Genomic DNA, 22,254 nt, shown 5'->3' with positions numbered 1-22,254 from the left:
AACCAGGACCAACCTCCAGTGGCTCGAAATATCCAACGTCATTTGTTGATTTTCACTAGGCAGTACATGAACATGACTGTTCCTAAATACAGAATAACATTTACCTCCTATGGCTCTGTGTCTCTCTCCCTCCTGCCCCGGCACTGACACAAGTGCAGGTTTGTTTGGGGCACCAAAAGATGGATTTTAAGTGGAGGAGGACAGGGAGGAGCTCGTTTTCCTCATCACCAGAGGGTTTTTAGCTTCTGCCACTGAAGTGGGGTGAGTTCCATCCCCACAAACCCTCCTGGCCCGGGCTCAGGGCCGGGCTGGCCGTGTGTCCCGGTGGGGCAGAGGGACTAAAGCCCCTTCCTGCTGCAGGGGAACTCGGGCTCCTCCAGCTCGGGCTCTGCCACCTCGGAGAGCTTGGAGTGTGTCCTGCCAATCTCCTCCAGGGCGCAGGCCAGCGAGTCCAGGTCCCCGTCGTGCTGGTGCCGCGCCTCCCACAGGTCCAGGATGACGGCGGAGGGGCTGCTCTGGGTGGCAAAGAAGGAGAGATTCCTGCAGGGAAAGGAGAGAAAAAGGGATCAGGAAGGAGGAGAGATTCCTCCTGCAGGGAAAGGAGAGAAAAAGGGATCAGGAAGGAGGAGAGATTCCTGCTGGGAAAGGAGGAAAAGGGATAAGGAAGGAGGAGAGATTCCTGCAGGGAAAGGAGAGAAAAAGGGATCAGGAAGGAGGAGAGATTCCTCCTGCAGGGAAAGGAGAGAAAAAGGGATCAGGAAGGAGGAGAGATTCCTGCAGGGAAAGGAGAGAAAGGGATCAGGAAGGAGGAGGGATTCCTGCAGGGAAAGGAGAGATAAAGGGATCAGGAAGGAGGAGAGATTCCTGCAGGGAAAGGAGGAAAAGGGATCAGGAAGGAGGAGAGATTCCTGCATGGAAAGGAGAGAAAAAGGGGTGAGGAAGAAGGAGAGATTCTTGTAAGGAAAGGAGAAAAAGGGGTGAGGAAGGAGAGATTCCTGCAGGGAAAGGAGGGAGAAAGGATGAGGAAGAAAGAGAGATTCCTGCAGGGAAGGGAGAGAAAAAGGGATCAGGAAGGAGGAGAGATTCCTGCAGGGAAGAGACGGAAAAAGGGGTGAGGAAGGAGGAGAGATTCCTGCAGAGAAAGGAGAGCAAAATGGATGAGGAGAAGGAGAGATTCCTGCAGGGAAAGGAGAGAAAAAGGGATCAGGAAGGAGGAGAGATTCCTGCATGGAAAGGAGAGAAAAAGGGGTGAGGAAGAAGGAGAGATTCTTGTAAGGAAAGGAGAAAAAGGGGTGAAGGAGAGATTCCTGCAGGGAAAGGAGGGAGAAAGGATGAGGAAGAAAGAGAGATTCCTGCAGGGAAGGGAGGGAAAGAGATGAGGAATAAGGAGAGATTCCTGCAGGGAACAGAGGGAGAAAGGGATGAGGAAGAAGGAGAGATTCCTGCAGGGAAGGGAGGGAAAAGGGGATGAGGAAGGAGAGATTCCTGCAGGGAAGGGAGGGAAAAGGGGATGAGGAAGGAGAGATTCCTGCAGGGAAAGGAGAGAAAATGGGGTGAGGAAGAAAAAGAGATTCTTGCAGGGAAAGAAGAAAAAGTCATCAGGAAGGAGAGATTCCTGCAGGGAAGGGAGGGAAAAGGGGATGAGGAGCAGCCTGGGTTGCAGCTGTGCCCTGTGCCCAGCACCATCCACGTGTTTGGAAAATAAAAACCCTCCAGCAGAGCTGGGGATGAGCTGAGGAGCCCCCGGGGGTGGTGGTTCCTCACGTGGCACCTGCCCAGCTGGCACAGGGACAGTGACCACGAGCCCAGGGTGTCCCCAGGTCCAGCAGTTCTGCCCCTGGGATGGGCAAACAAATCCCTTCTGGGAAGCATCACTAGGAAATACAGCAGGGATGTGACAGGGAGAGGAATTTACAGCAGGTGACGCTTGGGTTGTACAAAGACACAACACCTTTTATCTGTGATTTTCTATTTTGTTAATGTTGCTGGTTTTAGGACCCTGCAGTGGTGATTTGCAAAGAATTTAGTAAAACAAAGTGTTTATCCAAAAGTCTTTTTCCTTTGGCTTATTGAGGCTCCCACACAAAGCAGGAAGCCAATGGAAAGTTACTTTGCTTGATTTAAGTATTCCTCTGCTCTCCTGGGAATGCATTTATAGAGTTTGTGACAATCAGAAAATATTTTTGTGAGGAAGCTGCCTCCGCCAATTTAATTTAGCCAAGCAGAAAAAGCAAAGTAAGAAGTAAATTGGTTTTTACAGCATCTTTCAGTTTTAATAATCATAATATTATTACTCCTAACAGTAGAGCATGACTGTCTCTTTTAAAGATGTCTTTCCCTTAAAAAAAAAAAAAATCTGCAGGATTCATTTTGGAATAGGAAATGCACCCATGAGAGCCAAGGGGATTTGTCTGGGGGAAGGTGCAGCCTCCTAAGGGCTTTGAACAGCAGTTCAATGATGGACAAAGTCCTTCTGCAGCCTTGGACTCCTCAGGGTGGACAGAAGAACATCCAGAGGGCTGAAACGAGGAGCGAGCCCCACTCAGCCCCTAATTCCCACCAGCAGCAAACCAACCAACCACCAACCCCTGAACGGCCCAAAATCCTCGTTCCAGGTGCCAACCCCATGCCAGGGCGCTGCCATCACCTGCTGATGCTGTTCTTCTGGGCCAGCATCTGCCAGTCCTTGCCCTTGGCGCTGGGCGCGTCGAAGGTGGCGCAGATGCGCTGCCGGATGGAGCGCGGGATCTTGAAGGCCTTGGGGCCCAGCTGGGCGGGGAAGGCGCTGTCCTCGTGGCCAAAGAAGGGGATGTTTTCTCTCTCAGCCTGCAGGGAACGGCGAGGCAAAGCAGGGAAGGGAGAATCAAACCTCAGGTCGATTGAAGTGGCAACAGAAAATGGCTGAGCTGAGAGGTGCTTTTGTGAGTTGTGAAAGAGCACCTGGAAGGTGTTACTGCACCATCACAAGGATTTGTGCAAAAAAACCTTTAAAATGGTGGTTTTCCTTCCACGAGTTTTCTTTTTTGGTTATTTTTGTGTTGCAGAGCAGTGCTGGGTTTCTAAATCTTTAATTGCTTAAACCTGAAACACGGACACACAAATTTGTGTTCGTTTCTCTCTTTCTTTGGCATTTTTAAGCACCTGAATTCCACAAGAACCTCAGCTCTCCCAGCCTCTCTGGAATCCAGGTCCTTTGCGGATCTGGCCCCTCTTTTCTCATGGAATCACACCAGCCTTGCATAACAGAGTCAAATTTCAGTGCATTACTCATCCCAGAGTGACACAGCATCAATATTAACCAGCAGCCGTGGTGCAGCCTCCATCCACCGTTTGTGACAGGTCCCCAGGGCCAGGCAGGCTCAGCACCCGGTGCTGCAGCTCTGCCCTGGGCTCTGCTCAAGATGCAGAGCGGGAGAAGCTCCTGCCCTGCACGTGTGAGATAAGCACAGCGACCCGGGCGCTGCGGGGATTGTCACGCACGGAGCGGCTCCGGGGGGGAGTTGTCACTCACAGATTTATTTTGCAGTCAAATTATCCTCCCTCTTCAATCACTGCTGGAGATAGGCATGAGAAAGCCTTCCACAGCAGCAAATCTGCTTGAAGCAGAACGGGAACATGCTCTGGGGACTTGTGTGCAGACAGGGCCCTTAAAAACACAGCAGAGAGGGAGAGCAAGGCAGCAGCAACACGGGCTGGAGACACAGAGAGTGACAGAGGGGTTTTATGAAATAACAATAAAGGAGCAGAAAACACTTGGCCAGTCCTGAGGAGTTTTTACACAGGATGATGTTCATGATGCTCTTGTCCAGCTGCTGCACTCACTGCTCAGAGCATTTAGGGGTGTAGAGCTCTAATCCAGAAGTATTAATCTGGATTAATGAACAAAGATGCTCAAAAATCTAAAAAAATGCAGCTGCTGACGTTCTCATGGCTGTGGGACACATCAGCAGCTTGCTCAGCTGTAGATCTGATTTCTTTTAGCATGAGCAGGGCCCAGTGCTCATGAGACACAGTTTGTACCCCTGTCCCCAACCCTCAGTGCTCTGCAAGGGCTTCTTGCTAGGAAACAGCAGCTGCCAACCCAAACAACGAATTATTAAATTATTGACAAATTATTGTTAGTGCTGCAGAGTCTCTGTGCCTTGATTTCTGCTGGAAATGGGATCTGCAAGGCTTTAAAGACTGCTTCCAGCTTTGAGCAAAAACTGCAGGAGGGGGAAAGGACAGAACCGGCGAGGGAACCGGTGCACAGAGAGGTGGTGCCGCATCCCTGGGAGGGTCCAGGGGTGGGATGGTGGAAGGTGGCTCTGCCCATGGCAGGGGTGAGACTGCAAGACCCTTCCAACCCACCCCAACACAATCCAACCCAACCCAATTCAACCCAACCCACCCCAACTCAACCCAACCCAACCCAACTCAATCCAACCCAACCCCCCAGGATTCTGTTCCACGACCATGGTGCCCTACAGAGCAGGGGGTGCTGGTGGCTGTACCTCGAGGATGGAGGTCTGCACGTGCAGCAGCTGCTCGTGGCCCTGCAGCTGCCTGACGCACACGGTGCAGCACAGCTGGGTGGTGGCGGGGCTGAAGCGCTCCAGGGAGAAGGCGCCGAGCAGGGGCCGGGGGCTGCCGCGCCACACGCGGGAGAACGGCACCTCCTGTGGGACAGGGACACGTCAGCAATGGGGACGTGCTGGGGGGGACACAGCCGGTGCTGCTCTGAGCTCGGTAACGGCTCCTGCAGCTCCGAGCAAAGCTAAAAAATGAGGATTGTGTTGATGGGATTGAGGTGTGGCAGTGACCGAGAGCTCAGGGGAACAAGTAATGGGAGACTCTTACAAAAAGATGCTTAAAGAGACTTCAAAAAGATGCATGTCACTTCCTCCCCCTTGCCAGGATCAGGATTCCTCTCTGTGTCTCCTTGGAATCACCTTGTAACCAGGATCCAAGGAAAGGAGCTTCCCACCAAGAACTGCCCTGGCCCTGCCAGCTTTCCCTCCTCAATCCCAAAGGAACTTCCCACCAGGAACTGCCCTGGCCCTGCCAGCCTTCCCTTCTCCATCCCAAAGGAACTTCCCACCACGAACTGCCCTGGCCCTGCCAGACTACCCTTGTCCACCCCAAAGGAACTTCCCACCAGGAACTGCCCTGGTCCTGCCAGCCTTCCCTTCTCCATCCCAAAGGAACTTCCCACCACGAACTGCCCTGGCCCTGCCAGACTACCCTTGTCCACCCCAAAGGAACTTCCCACCAGGAACTGCCCTGGCCCTGCCAGCCTTCCCTTCTCCATCCCAAAGGAACTTCCCACCACGAACTGCCCAGGCCCTGCCAGCTTTCCCTCCTCAATCCCAAAGGAACTTCCCACCAGGAACTGCCCTGGCCCTGCCAGCCTTCCCTTCTCCATCCCAAAGAACTTCCCACCAGGAACTGCCCTGGCCCTTCCCTCCTGTCCCAGCTCCCTGCCTGTCCCCAGGCTGGATCTCCAGCAGCAGTAGTAAGATGCTCCCAGTGCTAAAGGAAGCATTGGTAAAATATTAGAAGTGGAGCAACTGTAATTAGATTTTTTTCAGGGTGATGATCTGTGCTTTCACTCTGAGTGGAAGAATCACTCAGCTGAAAGGAGTTGTGTGAAACAAAGCAGAGCAGCAAGGAGAGCTGGAACAATGAGTGGTTGGAGTAATCCAGAGATGCTTTCAGCTCCACTCTGAGTTTATAATTAAGCTCCTTGCAGACAGAGGGGCTGTAAATCATCTCATGGCCCCAGGCAGAGCTGGATCCTCCAGGAGATGCAGGATGGGAGGCAGATTTGAGCAGCCAGAGGTGCCTGCCCAGCTCCTGCTCTGCCTGCACCACCCACAGCTTGCAGGGATCCCCTGCGGGAAGGGAGCCAAGCCCTGGGCAGCTGCTCGTGCCAGGCCAGGACAAACACAGGCTCTGAGCAGGATCTGCAGGAATCCTGGTGCCACCTGCCACCAGCTGCCTTCCAGCAGCTCCTCAGTGTGATTTATTCATCTGCTCGGCCTCAGAGTGGGATTGCTGCTTGTCTGAGACATCATTTCCATAAATCCTCCTCCCCACACTGCCCGGGGAGGCTCTGCTGCTGGACCAGAGACATTCCTGGAACAGCCTGTGTTCAGTTGTTCCTGCCAGGCAGCACAAGCAGCTGCTCTCATAGGGTGGGATGTAGGAGAGGAACCCAGGGAACACTGGAAGAAACTCCACGTGCAAAAATAGCTCCTTTTCGCTATAAAGAGGCTGGAAGCAAACCAGAGCTGTCACCAGACTTTTCACTGCGAGGGAAGCACCGAGCCAGGGGAGGTTCTGCAGCTCCTCTGAGGAACAGTGATCGTGTTTCTGAGCTGCCTGAGCCATCCCAGTTACACCAGTTATAAAATGGAAATATTCCTCTGGGTCAGGGCAGCCCTGGGTCAGCCCATTCTGGCAGCAGAGGTTTGGCACAGGCTTTTTTCCATCCCCGAGACCCTGCTCTGATCAGGCTCTAAGTGGCACTTGGAGGTTGAATTCCAGACATTTATTCATGTTTGGAGAGGGGATTAGGAGACAATAAAATAATCAAAGTGTGGAGCCCTATAATCTGCTGAGGGCAGAAGTGAATTTGCTGCATTAAGAGGAAACTCCTCTGATTTGATTTTCTTTTGGGCACACACTGGCAGGACTGGGACATCCTAACCCTGCTTGGTTTGGCTTTTAAAATACAGGTGAAGGAGAGGAACAAGCTAAACATCAAAAAGCTCTTCTCCCTAAGAAGCTGAAAAGGATTAATTTATTTAATTTCTTAAGTTGTAGCCCAAATTATCCCCACGTTGTTAATGAGGACAGGCTTGCTCTGGCTCTGCCTCTGTGTTTATAACTTTCAGAGCCCATTACCCTCATGTTTTGGGGAACATGGCAACACATTTAAAACAGGATTTTTGCCAAAATCCTGGAGGATGCATAACTGTGTCTCTGCTTCTGGGAGAAGGGAGAGTGTACATTCTAATTGAGTGCTGTATTTTAAAACCAGCCCACTCCATGTGCCAGCACATTCCTTAGGATTTCCAGTCATCAAAATCCTTGGAAATTCTTCTTTTGTTTTGATTTTTCCTTTTCGGTTTTCAACAGCCTCTCTAATTAATGGAGAAGAGAAAAACCAATTTGCTGCCCTTCAGTTCTAATGCTTGCTCTCTGCGTGCTGTGATTTGAACTCATGGTTACATTTAAATGTCATTTTGAGCCATATTTCCATAGTTATATCAAAACTGGAATGACAGATATTAGAAACATCTTGAGGAGTGGTTAAGTTTGAGCAGGAATATTTGCCTTCTGTTGGAGGCAACTGAAATGGGGGAAAGCACAAGCATTTCTGCAAAATGACAAATTTGCAGCATTCTGGTGTAAACGAAATCTGTGTTTGTCAGAATCAAAAGGCAACATGTTTTTGTTAAATGCTCGAGGGGTTTAGAGCTTTTTAAATCAAAGGAACCTTGGTTCATTTGGGTTCTCCCCCCGTGCAGAGGGAAGCAGTGAAGTGCCAGGTACCTGACAGGCAGTGAAGGGTTTGATTCTCCACAGGAAGGGAGGCACATCCAGCACTGAGATCTGGAGGCTGCAGGTGTTGCCTTTAAAATGCAGAAGTTTGGGTTCCTCCAGCAATTGTCCCCCTTGGAGTCTTTCATCTGAAACCACTTCCTGCAAGGGAGGAGGAGAGAATATTTCCAGTATCAGGAACAAACCCCAAACCCAGGGAGAATCCCTCTCTGTGGGGGTCCCAGTCCCCCCCATTGTTGAAAGCACAGTGCAGTCTCTCTCGTGGGCAGCTGATGGTGTTTATATTTATAAATATTTGATATTGATATTTCCCAGAAGGCTGAGTTTGGGCACTGCCAACCCCATTTCTGGACAGATAATGCTGGTTGGACACTGAATTTTTGGCTCTCCAACACCCTCAGTGCAGCCCAGCACAGCTGGGGAACTTCTCTCAGGGCTTTTCAGAGCCTTTAAATGCTTCAGGTGAAATCATTCACTTCCATTTCCCACCTCAGGGGCACTTCCAGAATCACTGGACAAGACCCTGAGCAGTGTGAAGGGCAGACTCTGGGCAGGGGTTTGCACTACAGCCCTCCAGAGCTCTGCTCCAAGAGAAATTTTTATGAAATTTGGTGAATTTAAAACATAATGGCAAAAAAAAAATCACCCCTGCCGGTACTTAAGCAATGTTTATTCCTGTGCTGCTGCAGTAAAAACACCAGCAAGGGAGGAAAGGTTGCAGAAGTCTTTAAAAATCAGCAGGCAAGCAGTGCTTCCAAATTACCTTTCTCAATCCACATAAATTATATCAAATGTGTGTCCATCCAGGGGTTTAGTGCTTGTCAGGACCAAAGTTGTCATTAGAGGAGCTCCTGGAATCACTGTGACCTTCTGCAAATTCAATGCTCCAGCTCTCTGAAACTGCACTAATGGATTTCTATTATAAACTGATTTTTCCAGGCATTTAGGTTGGTTTAACCCCTGGTGGTTGGGTTCATATGGAGGAAAAAAATGGGACACTTCAGTTTTTGGTTTCCAGCCACAGAGGGAGCAGATTATTTCTGAACTATTCTCAGAATTTCTGGAGAATGTTGGATGGTTTTGAATGTTCTGTGAGTGCTGCTCTGCCTTCAGTGACACATCTGGGACTGCTCCAGCAGCAGCACTGGGGCAAAACACCAAAAGGACCTGGATCTCTTCAATTTTGAGAGCCAGGAGTTTCCAGCACACTCAGAACTTCCCAAAGGCCCAAAGCAGCTGCTGGAGGAGCAAGGAGAATTTTCAGCCAGGCAAAAAGTCAAAACCAAGGGAATTTTGTCTCATATAAACCTGCACTGTGCAGGATTGACTGCCAAACACCACTTGGCAACTCCAACTCTGATATTTTATCAAAAATTTCTGAAATTCCCCTTATTTTATCCACAAACCTCTGAAATTTGCCATATTTTATCCCAAAACCTGTGAAAATTGCCATATTTCATCCAAAAACCTCTGAAATTCCCTATATTTCATCCAAAAACCTTTGGCATTTCCCTTATTTCATCCAAAAACCTCTGTACTTCACCATATTTTACTCCAAAACCTCTGAAATTCCCCATAATTTATCCCAAAACCTCTGAAATTCCCTATATTTCATCCCAAAACCTCTGAAGTTCCCTATATTTCATCCAAAAAACTTTGGAATTTCCCTTATTTCATCCAAAAACCTCTGTACTTCACCATATTTTACTCCAAAACCTCTGAAATTCCCCATAATTTATCCCAAAACCTCTGAAATTCCCCATATTTCATCCCAAAACCTCTGAAATTCCCCATACTTTATCCCAAACCTCTGAAATTCCCTATATTACATCCAAAAACCTCTGAAATTCCCCATACTTTATCCCAAAACCTCTGAAATTCCCTATATTTCATCAAAAAACCTCTGACATTCCCCATACTTTATCCCAAAACCTCTGAAATTCCCCGTATTTCATCCCAAAACCTCTGAAATTCCCCGTATTTCATCCAAAAACCTCTGAATTTCCCCATATTTTACCCCAAAACCTCTGAAAATCCCTACATTTCATCCAAAAACCTCTGAAATTCCCCATATTTTACCCCAAAACCTCTGAAAATCCCTACATTTCATCCAAAAACCTCTGAAATTCCCCATATTTTACCCCATATCCTCTGAAATTCCCTATATTTCATCCCAAAACCTCTGAAATTCCCCATATTTCATCCCAAAACCTCTGAAATTCCCCATATTTTACCCCAAAACCTCTGAAATTCCCCATATTTTACCCCAAAACCTCTGAAATTCCCCATCCTTTATCCCAAAACCTCTGAAATTCCCCATATTTTACCCCAAAACCTCTGAAATTCCCTATATTTCATCCAAAAACCTCTGAAATTCCCCGTATTTCATCCCAAAACCTCTGGAATTCCCCATATTTTACCCCAAAACCTGTGTAATTCCCCGTGCTCCCCACTCATCGCGTCGCGCTTTCAGGGCTGCCTCACTCCACAAACGCACGCTTGTCTCACTCCCTGCACACACCCTGCTCACTCCTGGCGAGGCAGAGAACTGGTAATTATTCTTCTGATCATTTCCTCCAGACTCATCAGGAAGACACCGGCACCCACTAATTGTCTAAGTGTTATAAAGAGGATAATTAGGAAGCCATTGTGAGCCTCTAACAATCCTTTTGGTGCCTTGGCTTTTATTAGAAGCTTTTATTGGAGGCACGGAGACAGCAGCTCCAGTCAGAGCCGTGTTTCCATTCCTGTGCCACAGCAAGAGGAAGGAAAAATTCATCTCACAACTGTTTGCATTTCAGTTCCCCAAAGAGCAGCGTTTTGTTAAAGCTCCTGAGTTTACCAAAAGCCAGAGAATGTCATTTTTGTGTCCTGGAACACGGTGCAGGAAAATCATTCTCATCCCAAGTGCCACGTGGGGATTGGGGTTTTTTGTTTTTTTTTGTTTAAGGAGATGCAGGATAATTGAACTTTTGTAAACCAGGGCTGGGTGAGTTTGGGTAGCTGAGAATGTGGCAAAAAAAAAAAAATGAGAGAGCAAACAAGAAAGTTTGGCTGCTCTAGAGCTCTCAGTGTAAATCCACAACTGCAGGGAATTTAAGGGATTTATTCTAATGGTGCAGCAGTGCTTAAAAAAATCCACTATTCTCATTGGGTTAAGGCTGGGGATGCCCAGGGAGTAAAAGGATTTAACGGGAAAATAAAGCAAGCCCAGAGGAGCAAAGCAAAGCCATTTACCTGGAATGCACAAGGGGTGTTATCCACACAATAAACCCTCAGATTGTAATCCAGAGAATTGCAAGACAGGCAGCCAAAAACGGCGACTTTCAGCTGTCGAACGGCGCAGTCTGAGATGGGTTCCCCAATTAGGGCATAAGTTCCAAAGCTGTTTAAGAGAATGTGACAGGCATAAGGATCCAACAGGCAGTAGCAAGAAGTAGTTTCCTCTTCCACAGACATCACTTCCTGCAAAATGAAATTCAGGTTTAAAGAGAATAAAGCGAAGTCGAATCAATAGGCCTCGACAATAGGAGTCATGGCATTAATTCTTTATTTTTATTCAACTGGAATGCAGAGTGTTGCTGGGAGCCAGGCTGCACTCTCAGGGAAGGGGAGAAGGGGGACTGCTTCCCTGAGTAAATATTCCCAATTTAGCCCTGAGTCAGCAGGAGGATTTATGGGCATGCCCTGCACAGAGCTCGCTGTGTACATACAATCATAATATGATGCCTAAGCAATTTTAGCAGCTTTTTTCAAGTGCTCTTGACTTTCTGGCTAATTTTTCCCCCCAGTGTCAAGTTAAAAAATTACCTTGAAGGTTAAAGTCAATAAGCAAACCTTGAACAATGGCTGGGGTTTGACTTCCTTCCAGAACACCCATTACAGCCACGTTTCCCTTCCTCAAAAACTCCCTCTGCCCTGCCTCTGCTGCTCAGTCCTGCCCTGTGTCCCCATGTCCCTGTGTCCCTCTGTCCCTCTCCTCAGTGACCCAGGCTGTCTGAGGCCAGCACTGCTGGAGCTGCCCAAGGACTGAGCAGTCCTGCCCTGTGTCCCCATGTCCCTGTGTCCCTGTGTCCTTCTCCTCAGTGACCCAGGCTGTCTGAGCTGCCCAAGGGCTGAGTAAATGTGAATCAGGAAAATGGGACTGGGAATGGTTTAAAACACAGCAAAACCCAGGCAGGGGCTCAGAGAGGGACAGGACAGAAGGACAGGCTGCAGCCATGGGATCCATGGCAGGGCTTTGTACCCATAAACTTCTGCACATCTCGGTGAAACACCCAAAACCAATTCTGCTGCTCCTTCACAAAACACAAAGCCTTTTCGCTGTGGTTATTTCTCCCAGGCGCCTCTCTGCATCTATCCCCGCCAGAATCTCTGCACAACCAAGGCTTAACTCCATTTCCATGGGCTGGGGCTGGGCTTACCTCCCATTTCCCCTGCTGGGTCCTCCTTTTGAGGTGGATGCTCCAGTGCTGGGGGTCGGCGTGGGCGCAGTGCGGGATGCTCAGGGCGCACGGGGTGCTCACGGCCAGCTCGGGGGGCCCGCAGCTCACCTCGGGCCCCAGCAGCACCTCGGGGCCCTCGGGCTCCAGGCTTGGGGCAGCAAAGACAAGAGTGGCTGTCAGGAGTGAGAATTCACTGAAAATATTTCAGTTCAAATCCAAGCACCTGCCTCATCTGCTCATTTCTGCTCGTTTCACGTGGAAGCAGCAGCTGGAGATGAAACAAACCCATTAGACCCCATCTAACTCCAATCAGAGGCCGGTCAGTTTAGGACTCTGGTATTTAAAATACCTTTCAATTTGTTTAACCCAAATGCAGCACTGAAATTGCTCTGTGCCAGCCAGCCCAGCTCCGAGCACCAGCTGGTCCCGTCCCCACCGTGCTCTGCCTTCAAACGCTGCCATCAACAATATTTTCGCAGGAGCGAAGATAAAACAAATTATGGCTTAAAAAACACAGGCTCATAAATTCTTGCAGATTGAGTGTGATCTCCCTACTTTGAAAACCCATTTGTATTCGGCAGGAGGAAGGAGCTCAGTGACTTTTACAGACTCAGGGGCAGGGTTGTGCTTGGAATTAGGGCTGGGCCAGGTGGAGCCGTGGCTGTGGCTCTGGGACAGGCAGGGGAGATCCCACCTGAGCTCCAGGGATTCACCTGGGCTCAAATAATGGCTGCATCCTCTGCCTGCTGCCTTCCAGAGATGTGTAATCTGCTTCTCTTCTCTCCCACTCCAACAAACTGGACCCACTCCCACACCCAAGTGTTTTCTGTGTCTCTTGGAATAAATCCCCGAGCAGGAGCGGTGCCAGAGTGGAGGAGAATCCCTTGGACACTGAACCAGCAATTGAAACCTCTTGCCCTGCTGGTTTTGCTGCTGTTTGGTTGTATTTTAATCCATTTGGGTGGTGTGATCCCCATGACTGGTTTCTAAATCACTGGGCATGCAGTTCCCTCTTCAAATGAAAGCAAATGGTCTTTCCAAGATAAAAAAATAAGAGGAACTTCAACCAAGGTAAAAATTAGGGAAAGGATCTCAAACAATGTAAAAATAAGAAGGTACAAGAATAAAACCAGGATACAAAAAGGGGAAAAGCCCAACGTGACTTGGGCACCCCATTCCAGTGCCCGTGCTGACACCCTGACGTGGAGCTGGAGTTGTGGGTGCCCAGGAAATGCCCTTTCCAACCACCATTCCTGCTGAAGAGAGGCTGGAATGTTCCAGGCTGTGTGTACAAGTGTTGGTGAGAGGGAGGCTGCAGGGGAGGAAAAAAAGGCACAACGGGGTAATAAAAAAAGGCCAATTCCTTCTTTCCCTTTCTCAAGTGCCACAATAATAAATTCTGCTGAAACTTCAGTGCTTCCAAGTGTCTGTAGGATTCTCAGGCTAAAAAAAAACAATCAAAGCACCCCCAGAGCAAAAGGCCAATTCCTTCTTTCCCTTTCTGAAGTGCCACAATAATAAATTCTGCTGAAACTTCAGTGCTTCCACGTGTCTGTAGGATTCTCAGGCTAAAAAAAAAAAAAAATCAAAGCAGCCCCAGAGGCTGAGGTGCTGAGCTCCTCCTGAGCAGGGAGAGGAGAAGGGGGCAGCAGGCACAAGAATTCCAAGGGTTCCACAGGAGCAGCACTCCAAGGCCATTGTTGTGTCCCTCTCAGGGTGCCAGCAGGGTGGTGACCCCAGCAGTGGGGACCAGCAGTGGCTCCTGCACGTCCCACCCCAAACCCGGTAAGGGAGGCAGAGCCGCGAGCCCGGATCTCTCACCTGGACTCCTTCTGGGTGATGGCCAGGTAGATTTCCCAGGAGCTCTCCTCTGGAATAGCCCCGTGTGGAATCAACAGACTGACCCCTGGAAAAGAGCAAGGGCAGGGCTGACCCTTGGGAAGGGCAGGGGTGTCAGGGATAGGGAGCAGCCCTGAGGGAATGTTCCTCTGCATTCCCGCTTCTCACAAAGGAACACAAACTAACAAAGGAAATAAAGCTGGTGCTTTTCCATTAAAGAAAAAAGACATCTTATGTCCCAAAAAGCCTGTTGGAAGCTCTTTCCTCTTTGAAATCACACCTGATCATTGTGGGATCCCAGGGAATCTCCCCATGGAGTGGGTGATCCCCTCTTTGTCCCCACACATCCCAACTCCTGCACCCAAGTGATTCCATTCTCCTTCCACACCACCAGAGTGGATCAGAAGTTAACAGGGCAGTTTTTCACTGGGTACCACTGCAATTAAACTGCTTTAGCTCACTCTCAGGAGAGGGGGGATGTGTTTGGCTTTGCATCTGTCACACGACGCAGAGCCTTGGTGAGGCACTGACTCCATCACACTGGAATTTACAACTGCTTGGCACAGCTGATCTTACATAAAGGCAGCAAGAATTACATAAATTTCAAGTGGACCAAATACATATTTTAATAATCTAATTGATGGGACTATCATTACATAAAGTAGCTAAATATACAGTATGAGGGAATTCTTAATTCAAGCCTTAACTTCATGCCTCTGCAATGTTCCTTCCTCAGCACAAAACCAGTCTGTGGAGAAATGAAAACATTCCCCACATTGTGCATGCCTGGGTTGTCACTGTTATCAATCCTCTCTAAACACAAACCACGTTTTTTATGGTAACCTTTAAAGCACCCGTTTTGTGGGACATGAAGGATAAAGCTCTAAATCATCCAGTTCAACCAGAGAGCAGCAGATAATCCTGGAGCCACTGCTCAAACGAGAACAGAGCTGAATTTAAAGTGAATAAATATCACTGGAGTTGAAGGATGATAACACCGAGCTGGCAATGGGGCATCTGGCTTTTTGTGCTGCCTTTTGGGGAGAGAAAACAGCCAGGGTAAGGGCTGGGATTTGGGATGATGCAAACACAGCCCTGGGGTACAACTGCAGGGCTGTGACCCTGCCAGGCTCTGATCTGCTGTTGAGCTCATTCCACAAACAACCCTGCAGGTCTTAAACACATCCCACAAAGCCCCAAGGTCACAAAACTTGTCACAAAGCAGAGGGAGCATCTCAGCCTGGAACAGGGGTCCTGCTGTGGGAATCTGGGGAGCTTTTTGCTCCAAGAAAGGGGAACACAGGCAGGCAGGAGGGGCAGGAGCCTGTGGGCAGTGGGGCTGTCCCCAGGCCTGGCTGCTGTCCCTGTGTCCCCCCGTGGGGCAGGGGTGTGGGGCTGGAGCTGCTGCTGGAACGTGAGCGCTTTACGTAAGATCCAGGAGCGACCCTTCCTGGGGAGCCTCTCCTTTGGAGCAGCATCCAAGCAAGGCACAGCTTTGATTAATGTGACTTTCATGCTGAAGACATCAAGAGAGGCAGTAATTTAAAACAGTTCAAACAGGCATAATGCCTCTTCAGTCCTCAGCCCAAGCTTCCCTCTGATCACTCGTGTCCTGTGTGGGCAACGTGCCCTACTTCCAAAATTTGCATTAACGGGGGCCCCTACTTCTTCTTTTTAAAAAATTCATTTTTTTAAAAAAAATTCAGTTATAAAACACTACATCAGGCAGCCTCATCTCAAATTCTCCCATGTGCTTTGAGAGTAAAGGAGCCACCCACCTGTGTTGGGGACCACCAAGCGACCCCCCAGGTGCCCGAACAGGGCCGTGCTCCTGAGCTCGCTGCTGCTGGAGATGGAGGCCAGGTTCTGGATGAACATGGCCTTGTTCCTGGCCTGGATGCTCCCGAAGGGCCTGGGGCTGCCGTGGGGGAAGGTGCCGGGGTGGGCCTTGCCGTGGTACTCGGCCCTCTCGGTGACACCCAGGGACACCATGAAGGAGCTTTGCACCTTGACCTTGATGTCGGCCAGGGGGTTGAACAGGGAGGACTCGGTCATCAGCTCCTTGTCCAGGGGGTCCTGCAGGCAGATGGGGCCGCTGTAGGTCCTGCTGACCGTCAGCTCGGGCTGCAGGGACGAGTTCAGCAGCAGGGAGTTACCTGTGGGGACAGCAGCAGGCATGGAGGGGACACCTCAGCAATCCTGCCTCCCTCCCCGAGCTCTCAGAGCCCAAAATCACACCAGGCCACGTTAGAGAGCAGAGGAACTTGCGCCAGGATCTGACACTCTGTGTTTGCCACGCCTCAGGCAGCTCCAGAGTGCAGAACAATCCAAGGAGGAGCCTCCTTTGGTTTGGATTCACGTCTGTGTGTTTGTCCTTTTGCCTCTCTTGTTGTTTTCTTTCCTTACATTAAACCCCACTGGGTGACAACATCTTCCTGCAGACCTTTTACACAAACCCACAACTTCATGCCTGAGGGAAACCGGGCTGAAAGGGGGGTGGGACAAGAGTGATACAGGGAAAACACAACAGTTATTCATTTTGAGGTGTTTTACCTCAGAAAACACTCTGAAAAATGAGGAGTGGATGGATTTATGGCCTGAATCCTCTGGCTGTTTGGTTTTGTGGTGGGGTCTTTTTCTTTGTTTAGTTGGGTATTTTCAGAGCATCCAGAACGAAAGGTTTTAAGCATTAAGCCAAGCAAACAATTCCCCAGAGTCAAAACAAGATTCAGACTGAACCACAAAGGAAAACGTTCTTGTTTGAGACAGTCATTGAGATTTACACAGCCCTAATTAAAGGTTTGGATTTAGAAATGGATGAATGAACTTCCTTCAAACGTCCTTGTCTGCCAAGCCCTTTTGCCAATTTCTTGCAAGTCATGCTTGGTGAGGAACGTCTTCAGGAAATAAAGAAACTGTAAAAAACAACCCCACAAAACCCCCCCAAACAAACTCTGCAACATATTTCCCTTTTCTGAAGAGAGAACAGAGACATGGGGACACTTTCACACCCTGCCCACGCTCCCACCCACCCACAATCAGGCAGGTCTGAGGTAGAATGGCAGCACAGAATCAATAAACATCCTGCTTTCATCCCCGTTTCTCTCCCTCCCCACCTTCCTGTTCAGAGGGAATAACATTCCTGGAAACCTGAGAGCTGCTTTTAGTAAAGGTTTTGTCCATATTTTATGGCACTGGTGGTGTTTTCTAGAGCTTTAGGGGTCCAGTCTTACACACATTGATTTCCCTCAGTGCCTGTGTTACAGCAGCTTACAAAACACTTCCAGCTGGGGGGCTGAGATTATCAGGAAAAGAATAATTCCCTTTATTGGAGTGAAGGAAAGCTCTGTAACTGAGAACAGGAGGAGCTCCAGCTGTGGTGCCTGGGCTTGCTCTGATTTGGCTGCCTTGCTTTAATTTGAGCTTTTCCTAAATCAGTGTAGGAACTGGGGATTTTGGAAGGGACATGGAGATTTTGGAAGGGACATGGGGATTTTGGACGCTGGACAGCACTCCTAAAGCATCTGCAGTGTGGCCAAGGAGGATCCTCTGTTTGTGGGCCAGAGCAGAGCCAATTCCAGGTCCCTGTCCCTGCCCTGGCTGCCCCAAACCCCCTCCCCAAACGCAGGCGAGCCTGAGCAGCGGGAGCTCTGCAGAGAAGAAAGGAAATCGCCGCACTAACCTTGTCTGACTGTTTTAAAATTAAAAGTCTGGAAGCCTCCCGTGAGTGCAGAGGAATCAATGACATCCACGCCGTACTCACTCTGACTGCGCCGGTACAGGGTCACCCCCAGCGCCAGCACGGCCACCGCCAGCACCGCCGCCGCCAGCCCCGAGTACAGCGCCACGTCCCCGCCGCGCTCCACGTCTGCGGAGACAGCCGTGTCAGGGACAGGGACACGGGGGGACATGGGGGGTGTGGAGGACATGGTGTATGTGGGGGGGACAAGAACTGCAGCAGGGACAGGGGACACAGGGGATGTGGGGAGACAAGAACTGCATCAGGGATACGGGGAATGTGGGGGATGTGTGGGATGTGGGGGGACAAGAACCGTATCAGGGATAGGGACACGGGGACATGGCGGGTGTGGGGGGACAAGAGCAGTGTCAGGGACAGGGGCACGGAGACAGGGGGACATGGGGAGTGTGGGGGACATGGGGGATGTGGGGGGACAAGAACTGCAGCAGGGACAGGGGACTGTGGGGGATGTGGGGGGACAAGAACTGTATCAGGGACAGGGGACATGGGGATATGGGGGTGTGTGGGGATGAGAGCAGTGTCAGGGACAGGGGACACAGAGGGACATGGGGATAGGAGGGATGTGGGGGATATGGGGGTCAAGAATGGTGTCAGGGACAGGGGACATGGGGGACATGGGGGACACAGGGGATGTGGGGACATGGGGGACGTGGGGGTACAAGAACCGTTCAGGGACACGGGACACGGGGACATGGAGGATGTGGGAGGACCATTTAACCAAGAAAATACTCCTGCAAAATTTCTGCTGTATTTTCAAGTAATCTCCAAATAAAAACCGGTTCTGCTTTTAACAGGTTCACAACTTGCTGGGAAGGAAAAAGAAAAACCACCAAGTTTGCATGGAAACATCAGCTTTGAGGAGGAATCCTCCTTCTGTGGCAGGCCAGGAACCCACACTGAGCAAACTTGTAAGGTGACAAAATTCAGCTTCCTAGAACAATTCCATTGTCACACAATTCCACCAAATCAATCACGAAAAGAGAAGAGTTTGCTTTTTTTTTCCCCTGAAACCTTTTTTTCTGTGAGATCCCTCCTTGAAAAATGCTGTAAAGAGAATTTTAAGCTCAGTTAGGGATTGCAGAGAGCGAGACACTGCCTGACGATGTAACAATGGCAGAGGCCAGACAGAAAAAGCAAATGCAAAGCCCCAGGGTCACAAAGGCAAACTGGAAACGTCTCAGATGGGACCAAAACAACTCAAAGCCCCGTTCAAAGCCCCACTCCCACAGCTCTGCTTTGTTCCCCAGCACCAGGTGCAGAAAAGGAAGTGCAGGCAATAATTACATTTCTATTTCTTCCAATTTCCTATTCCCAAGTTGCTTTGTTGTTACAGGGAATTAATTACGAAATGCTATTGTTGAGTTAATTTCTGTGGGTAATTAGAGCAATGTATGAGGCAGGAGGAGGGAGGGGATGGATCTCCACAATCCCAGGAACAATTGGGGTCTTTCCCTTCCCAGGGAGAGCTCGTGGGTTTTGCAGCACAAAGCATCTCTAAGTCTTCCCTTTGGATCATTGCTTTAAAAAAGGAAAGTGCTGAAAATGGGAATTACCCTTCCTGCCTTGCTGGGATGATAAATGATCGAGTCTGAGAGATGCAGAAATATCCTGGCAGGAAAAGCTTCCAGCCCCAGGACTGCAGCAGGGGAGGATCCCAGAGCTGATCTCCTGCCCCCCTCCTCAGGTGCTCACAGTAATTGCCATTTCTGGCCCTAAATCCCCTCAGATGCTTCAGCATCTCCTTTTCCATCGATTCCCTTGATTTCCATCGAATTCCCGAAGGGCAATTCCCCTTCCCCACTTTTAAACTGTTGTACATGGGTTAAAGATGAGAGGGAGGGCGTGAAATCCAAAAAAACTGGGAGCAGTTTGACTCAAGCAAAATCCTTCTGAGGAGAAGAATTCTCTTTTCATTGACTCTGAAGTATCTCCAGGGCTTGAACTGGAGCCTGGTCCATAAATTTGATGATTAAAACCTCTCCCAGGAATTCTTCCTGAGGTTCCTTCCCTGGAGTGAGTTGGTCGTTGCTCTGCTCCCAGAGCTGCCCCACGGCCAGGAAAATGCTCCACGAACCTCAGGGGAACACAGAGCCCAGAGGCAGAGGATCCTTCCCAGCCTTTAGTGGGGTTTTTATCAGCTTTATGCTAAAAGGGCAAACCCAGAGCCGCTCAGCATTCCGTGAATTATTCCATGGAACACAACTCCATGAGAAAGGAACCTTTCTTTTTGGTTTGGGATTTTGGTGTTTCTTTAGAAACAATAACTGTTTGGGGTTTTTTTTTTTTTTTAAGTAATTTTTACCTCTTCCCCTTCTGATCTTTTCTTTTGGAGAATTCCTTCCATGGGAGATGATTGGAAATTAAGGGAAGGAGGAAGGCGTGGGAAATCTGGGGGAGCAGGGTGAGGTTCTGCTTTTCTTTTTTCCCAGAAGGGAACAAAGTGGAAACCAAGCAAACAAACCAGAAAAGCAAACATTTATAGTCCACCAATTATTCCTTAATGAGCTGTGTCCTCCTGGCCCAGGGGTGGGAGGGACCCTGGCAGGCACCACAAATTTTATCCCTTTCTGCTCCAGGATCCTTGTTTGTGGTAATTGCAACCCATTTTTCACTCCACCTCCTGCCACTGTTACACAACATTTATTGAAAGCACATTTGATGGTAATGAAGTTTCTATTAACTATGATTAAGTTTCATAAAGCACCTGAAGATAATTTAAGATGTGCAGGAGCAGAAAGTGAAACATTTGGTTTAGTGCATTAGGAGAGGTAATTGATTAAATTATCTCATTTACAAGGAGAGCTATGCAGGAGCTGGGCAGGACCCACCTCCCCAGCTCTGGGCAGGAGATCCCAGAGGTTCTTCCCAGGGATGGGCTCTTCCCCACCCCTCCCACAGCCCAAAGTCGTTCTCCTCACTCTTGGAGCACAGGGATCACGAGTCAGGGGCTCAGGGAAGAAATCCTCCAGTGGAACAGGCTGTCCCTCCATGATCTTCAGCACTGGCTCTGATTTTGCATCCCTGATGAGTGGGGAAGTCCTGGAGCAGCTCCTGCTCCGTGAGCTCTGTGTCCCTGCCCCGGGGTGGAACCGAGCCCTTTCCATCTCCAAATCATCCCCACTGCAGCTCGTTTTTGGGTAAATCACAAAATCTCAGAGATTTCACTGGGATTCTCTCAGTTTACTCTGTGAAGACAAAAAAGTGAGCCCACTGCCAGAGCCCAGCCTGGCCCAGAGCAGGGACCCATCAGGGCTGATTTTGGGGACACCCAGACAAACCCAAAGGTTTAAGGCACCCTCAGCCCCTTTTGCAGCTCCCTAAACTAATTTTGGGTATCCTGAGAAAAAACTAAGAACCAGGAATGTAAAATCACAGAATCACCAAGGGTGGAAAAGCCCTCAGAGATCACCAAGCACCACCAAGGACAGCACCAGCCACGGCCCCAGGTGGCACCTCCAGGAGTGGGCACCTTCTGGGCAGCCCCTGCCAATGCTCTGCAGCCCTTTCCAGGGGAAATTCCTGCTGATGTCCCACCCTGGCACAGCTCAAGGCCCTTTCCAGGGGGAAATTCCTGCTGATTTCCAACCCCGGCACAGCTCAAGGCCCTTTCCAGGGGGAGTTCCTGCTGATATCCCACCCTGGCACAGCTCAAGACCATTTCCACAGGGAAATTCCTGCTGATGTCCCACCATGGCACAGCTCAAGGCCCTTTCCAGGGGGAATTCCTGCTGATGTCCCACCCTGGCATAGCTCTACAGCCCTTTCCAGGGGGAAATCCTGCTGATGTCCCACCCTGGCCAATGCTCTACAGCCCTTTCCAAGGGAAATTCCTGCTGATTTCCCACCCTGGCACAGCTCAAGACCATTTCCACAGGGAAATTCCTGCTGATTTCCAGCCCTGGCACAGCTCAAGGCCCTTTCCAGGAGGAAATTCCTGCTGATTTCCAGCCCTGGCACAGCTCAAGGCCCTTTCCAGGAGGAAATTCCTGCTGATTTCCAGCCCTGGCACAGCTCAAGGCCCTTTCCAGGAGGAAATTCCTGCTGATTTCCAGCCCTGGCACAGCTCAAGGCCCTTTCCAGGAGGAAATTCCTGCTGATTTCCAGCCCTGGCACAGCTCAAGGCCCTTTCCATGAGGAAATTCCTGCTGATTTCCAGCCCTGGCACAGCTCAAGGCCCTTTTCATGGTGAAATTCCTGCTGATGTCCCACCCTGGCACATCTCGAGGCCATTCCCTCTCCTCCTGGCCCTTGTCCCCCTGGTCTCCTGCCCTGTTGGGGTGGGCAGAGCTGCAGTGCAGGACAGAAGCCCCAGGGCAGCCCTGAGATGATCCCAAGCACAGAAACACCCTCCAGGTGAGACAGGAGGGAGCTGAGCAGGGTCAGAGCCAGCAGCAGAACCAGATCTGCACCAGGAACCCCAAACTCTTGCAGAAATTCCTTTTTTTCCTAATTCCAGGTGCTGCAGAGGTCGATCCCGAGCCGAGCCAGGGCTCCCTGTCAGAATTTGCTGAGGATGAGCACTCCCCTGGCTCACTGAACCTGGCATCACACAGCTGCTTTCAGCACATGCTAAAACCTCTCATAAAACCTTGGCTCCTACTTAGCTCCTAAACAAATAACCCAAATGGCAGAAGAGACGAGGAAAATCATATTTACAAGAGA

General features: G+C 49.8%; 1 protein-coding gene across 1 annotated transcript in view; it reads right to left on the bottom strand.

Moving 5' to 3' along the window:
- Positions 1–338: 338 nt before the first annotated feature.
- The window catches only part of UNC5D (unc-5 netrin receptor D), an 85,072-nt gene continuing 63,156 nt past the window's right edge, over positions 339–22,254 (bottom strand). Inside the window, exons 10-18 of the mRNA XM_041424735.1 lie at positions 17,515–17,700; positions 15,611–15,988; positions 13,815–13,899; positions 11,973–12,141; positions 10,786–11,013; positions 7,540–7,689; positions 4,494–4,658; positions 2,648–2,826; positions 339–540 (exon numbers count right to left, since the gene is read on the bottom strand). Of these exons, the coding sequence (XP_041280669.1) occupies positions 339–540; positions 2,648–2,826; positions 4,494–4,658; positions 7,540–7,689; positions 10,786–11,013; positions 11,973–12,141; positions 13,815–13,899; positions 15,611–15,988; positions 17,515–17,700 (1,742 nt within the window). The remainder of the gene's footprint in view (positions 541–2,647; positions 2,827–4,493; positions 4,659–7,539; positions 7,690–10,785; positions 11,014–11,972; positions 12,142–13,814; positions 13,900–15,610; positions 15,989–17,514; positions 17,701–22,254) is intronic.

This window comes from Onychostruthus taczanowskii, unplaced genomic scaffold (genome assembly GCF_017590055.1).
Source record: "Onychostruthus taczanowskii isolate IOZ18803 unplaced genomic scaffold, ASM1759005v1 scaffold84, whole genome shotgun sequence".
Taxonomy (NCBI): Eukaryota; Metazoa; Chordata; class Aves; order Passeriformes; family Passeridae; genus Onychostruthus; species Onychostruthus taczanowskii.
The sequence above is the reverse complement of the archived record's forward strand: the minus strand, read 5'-3'. Positions and strand labels throughout refer to the sequence as shown.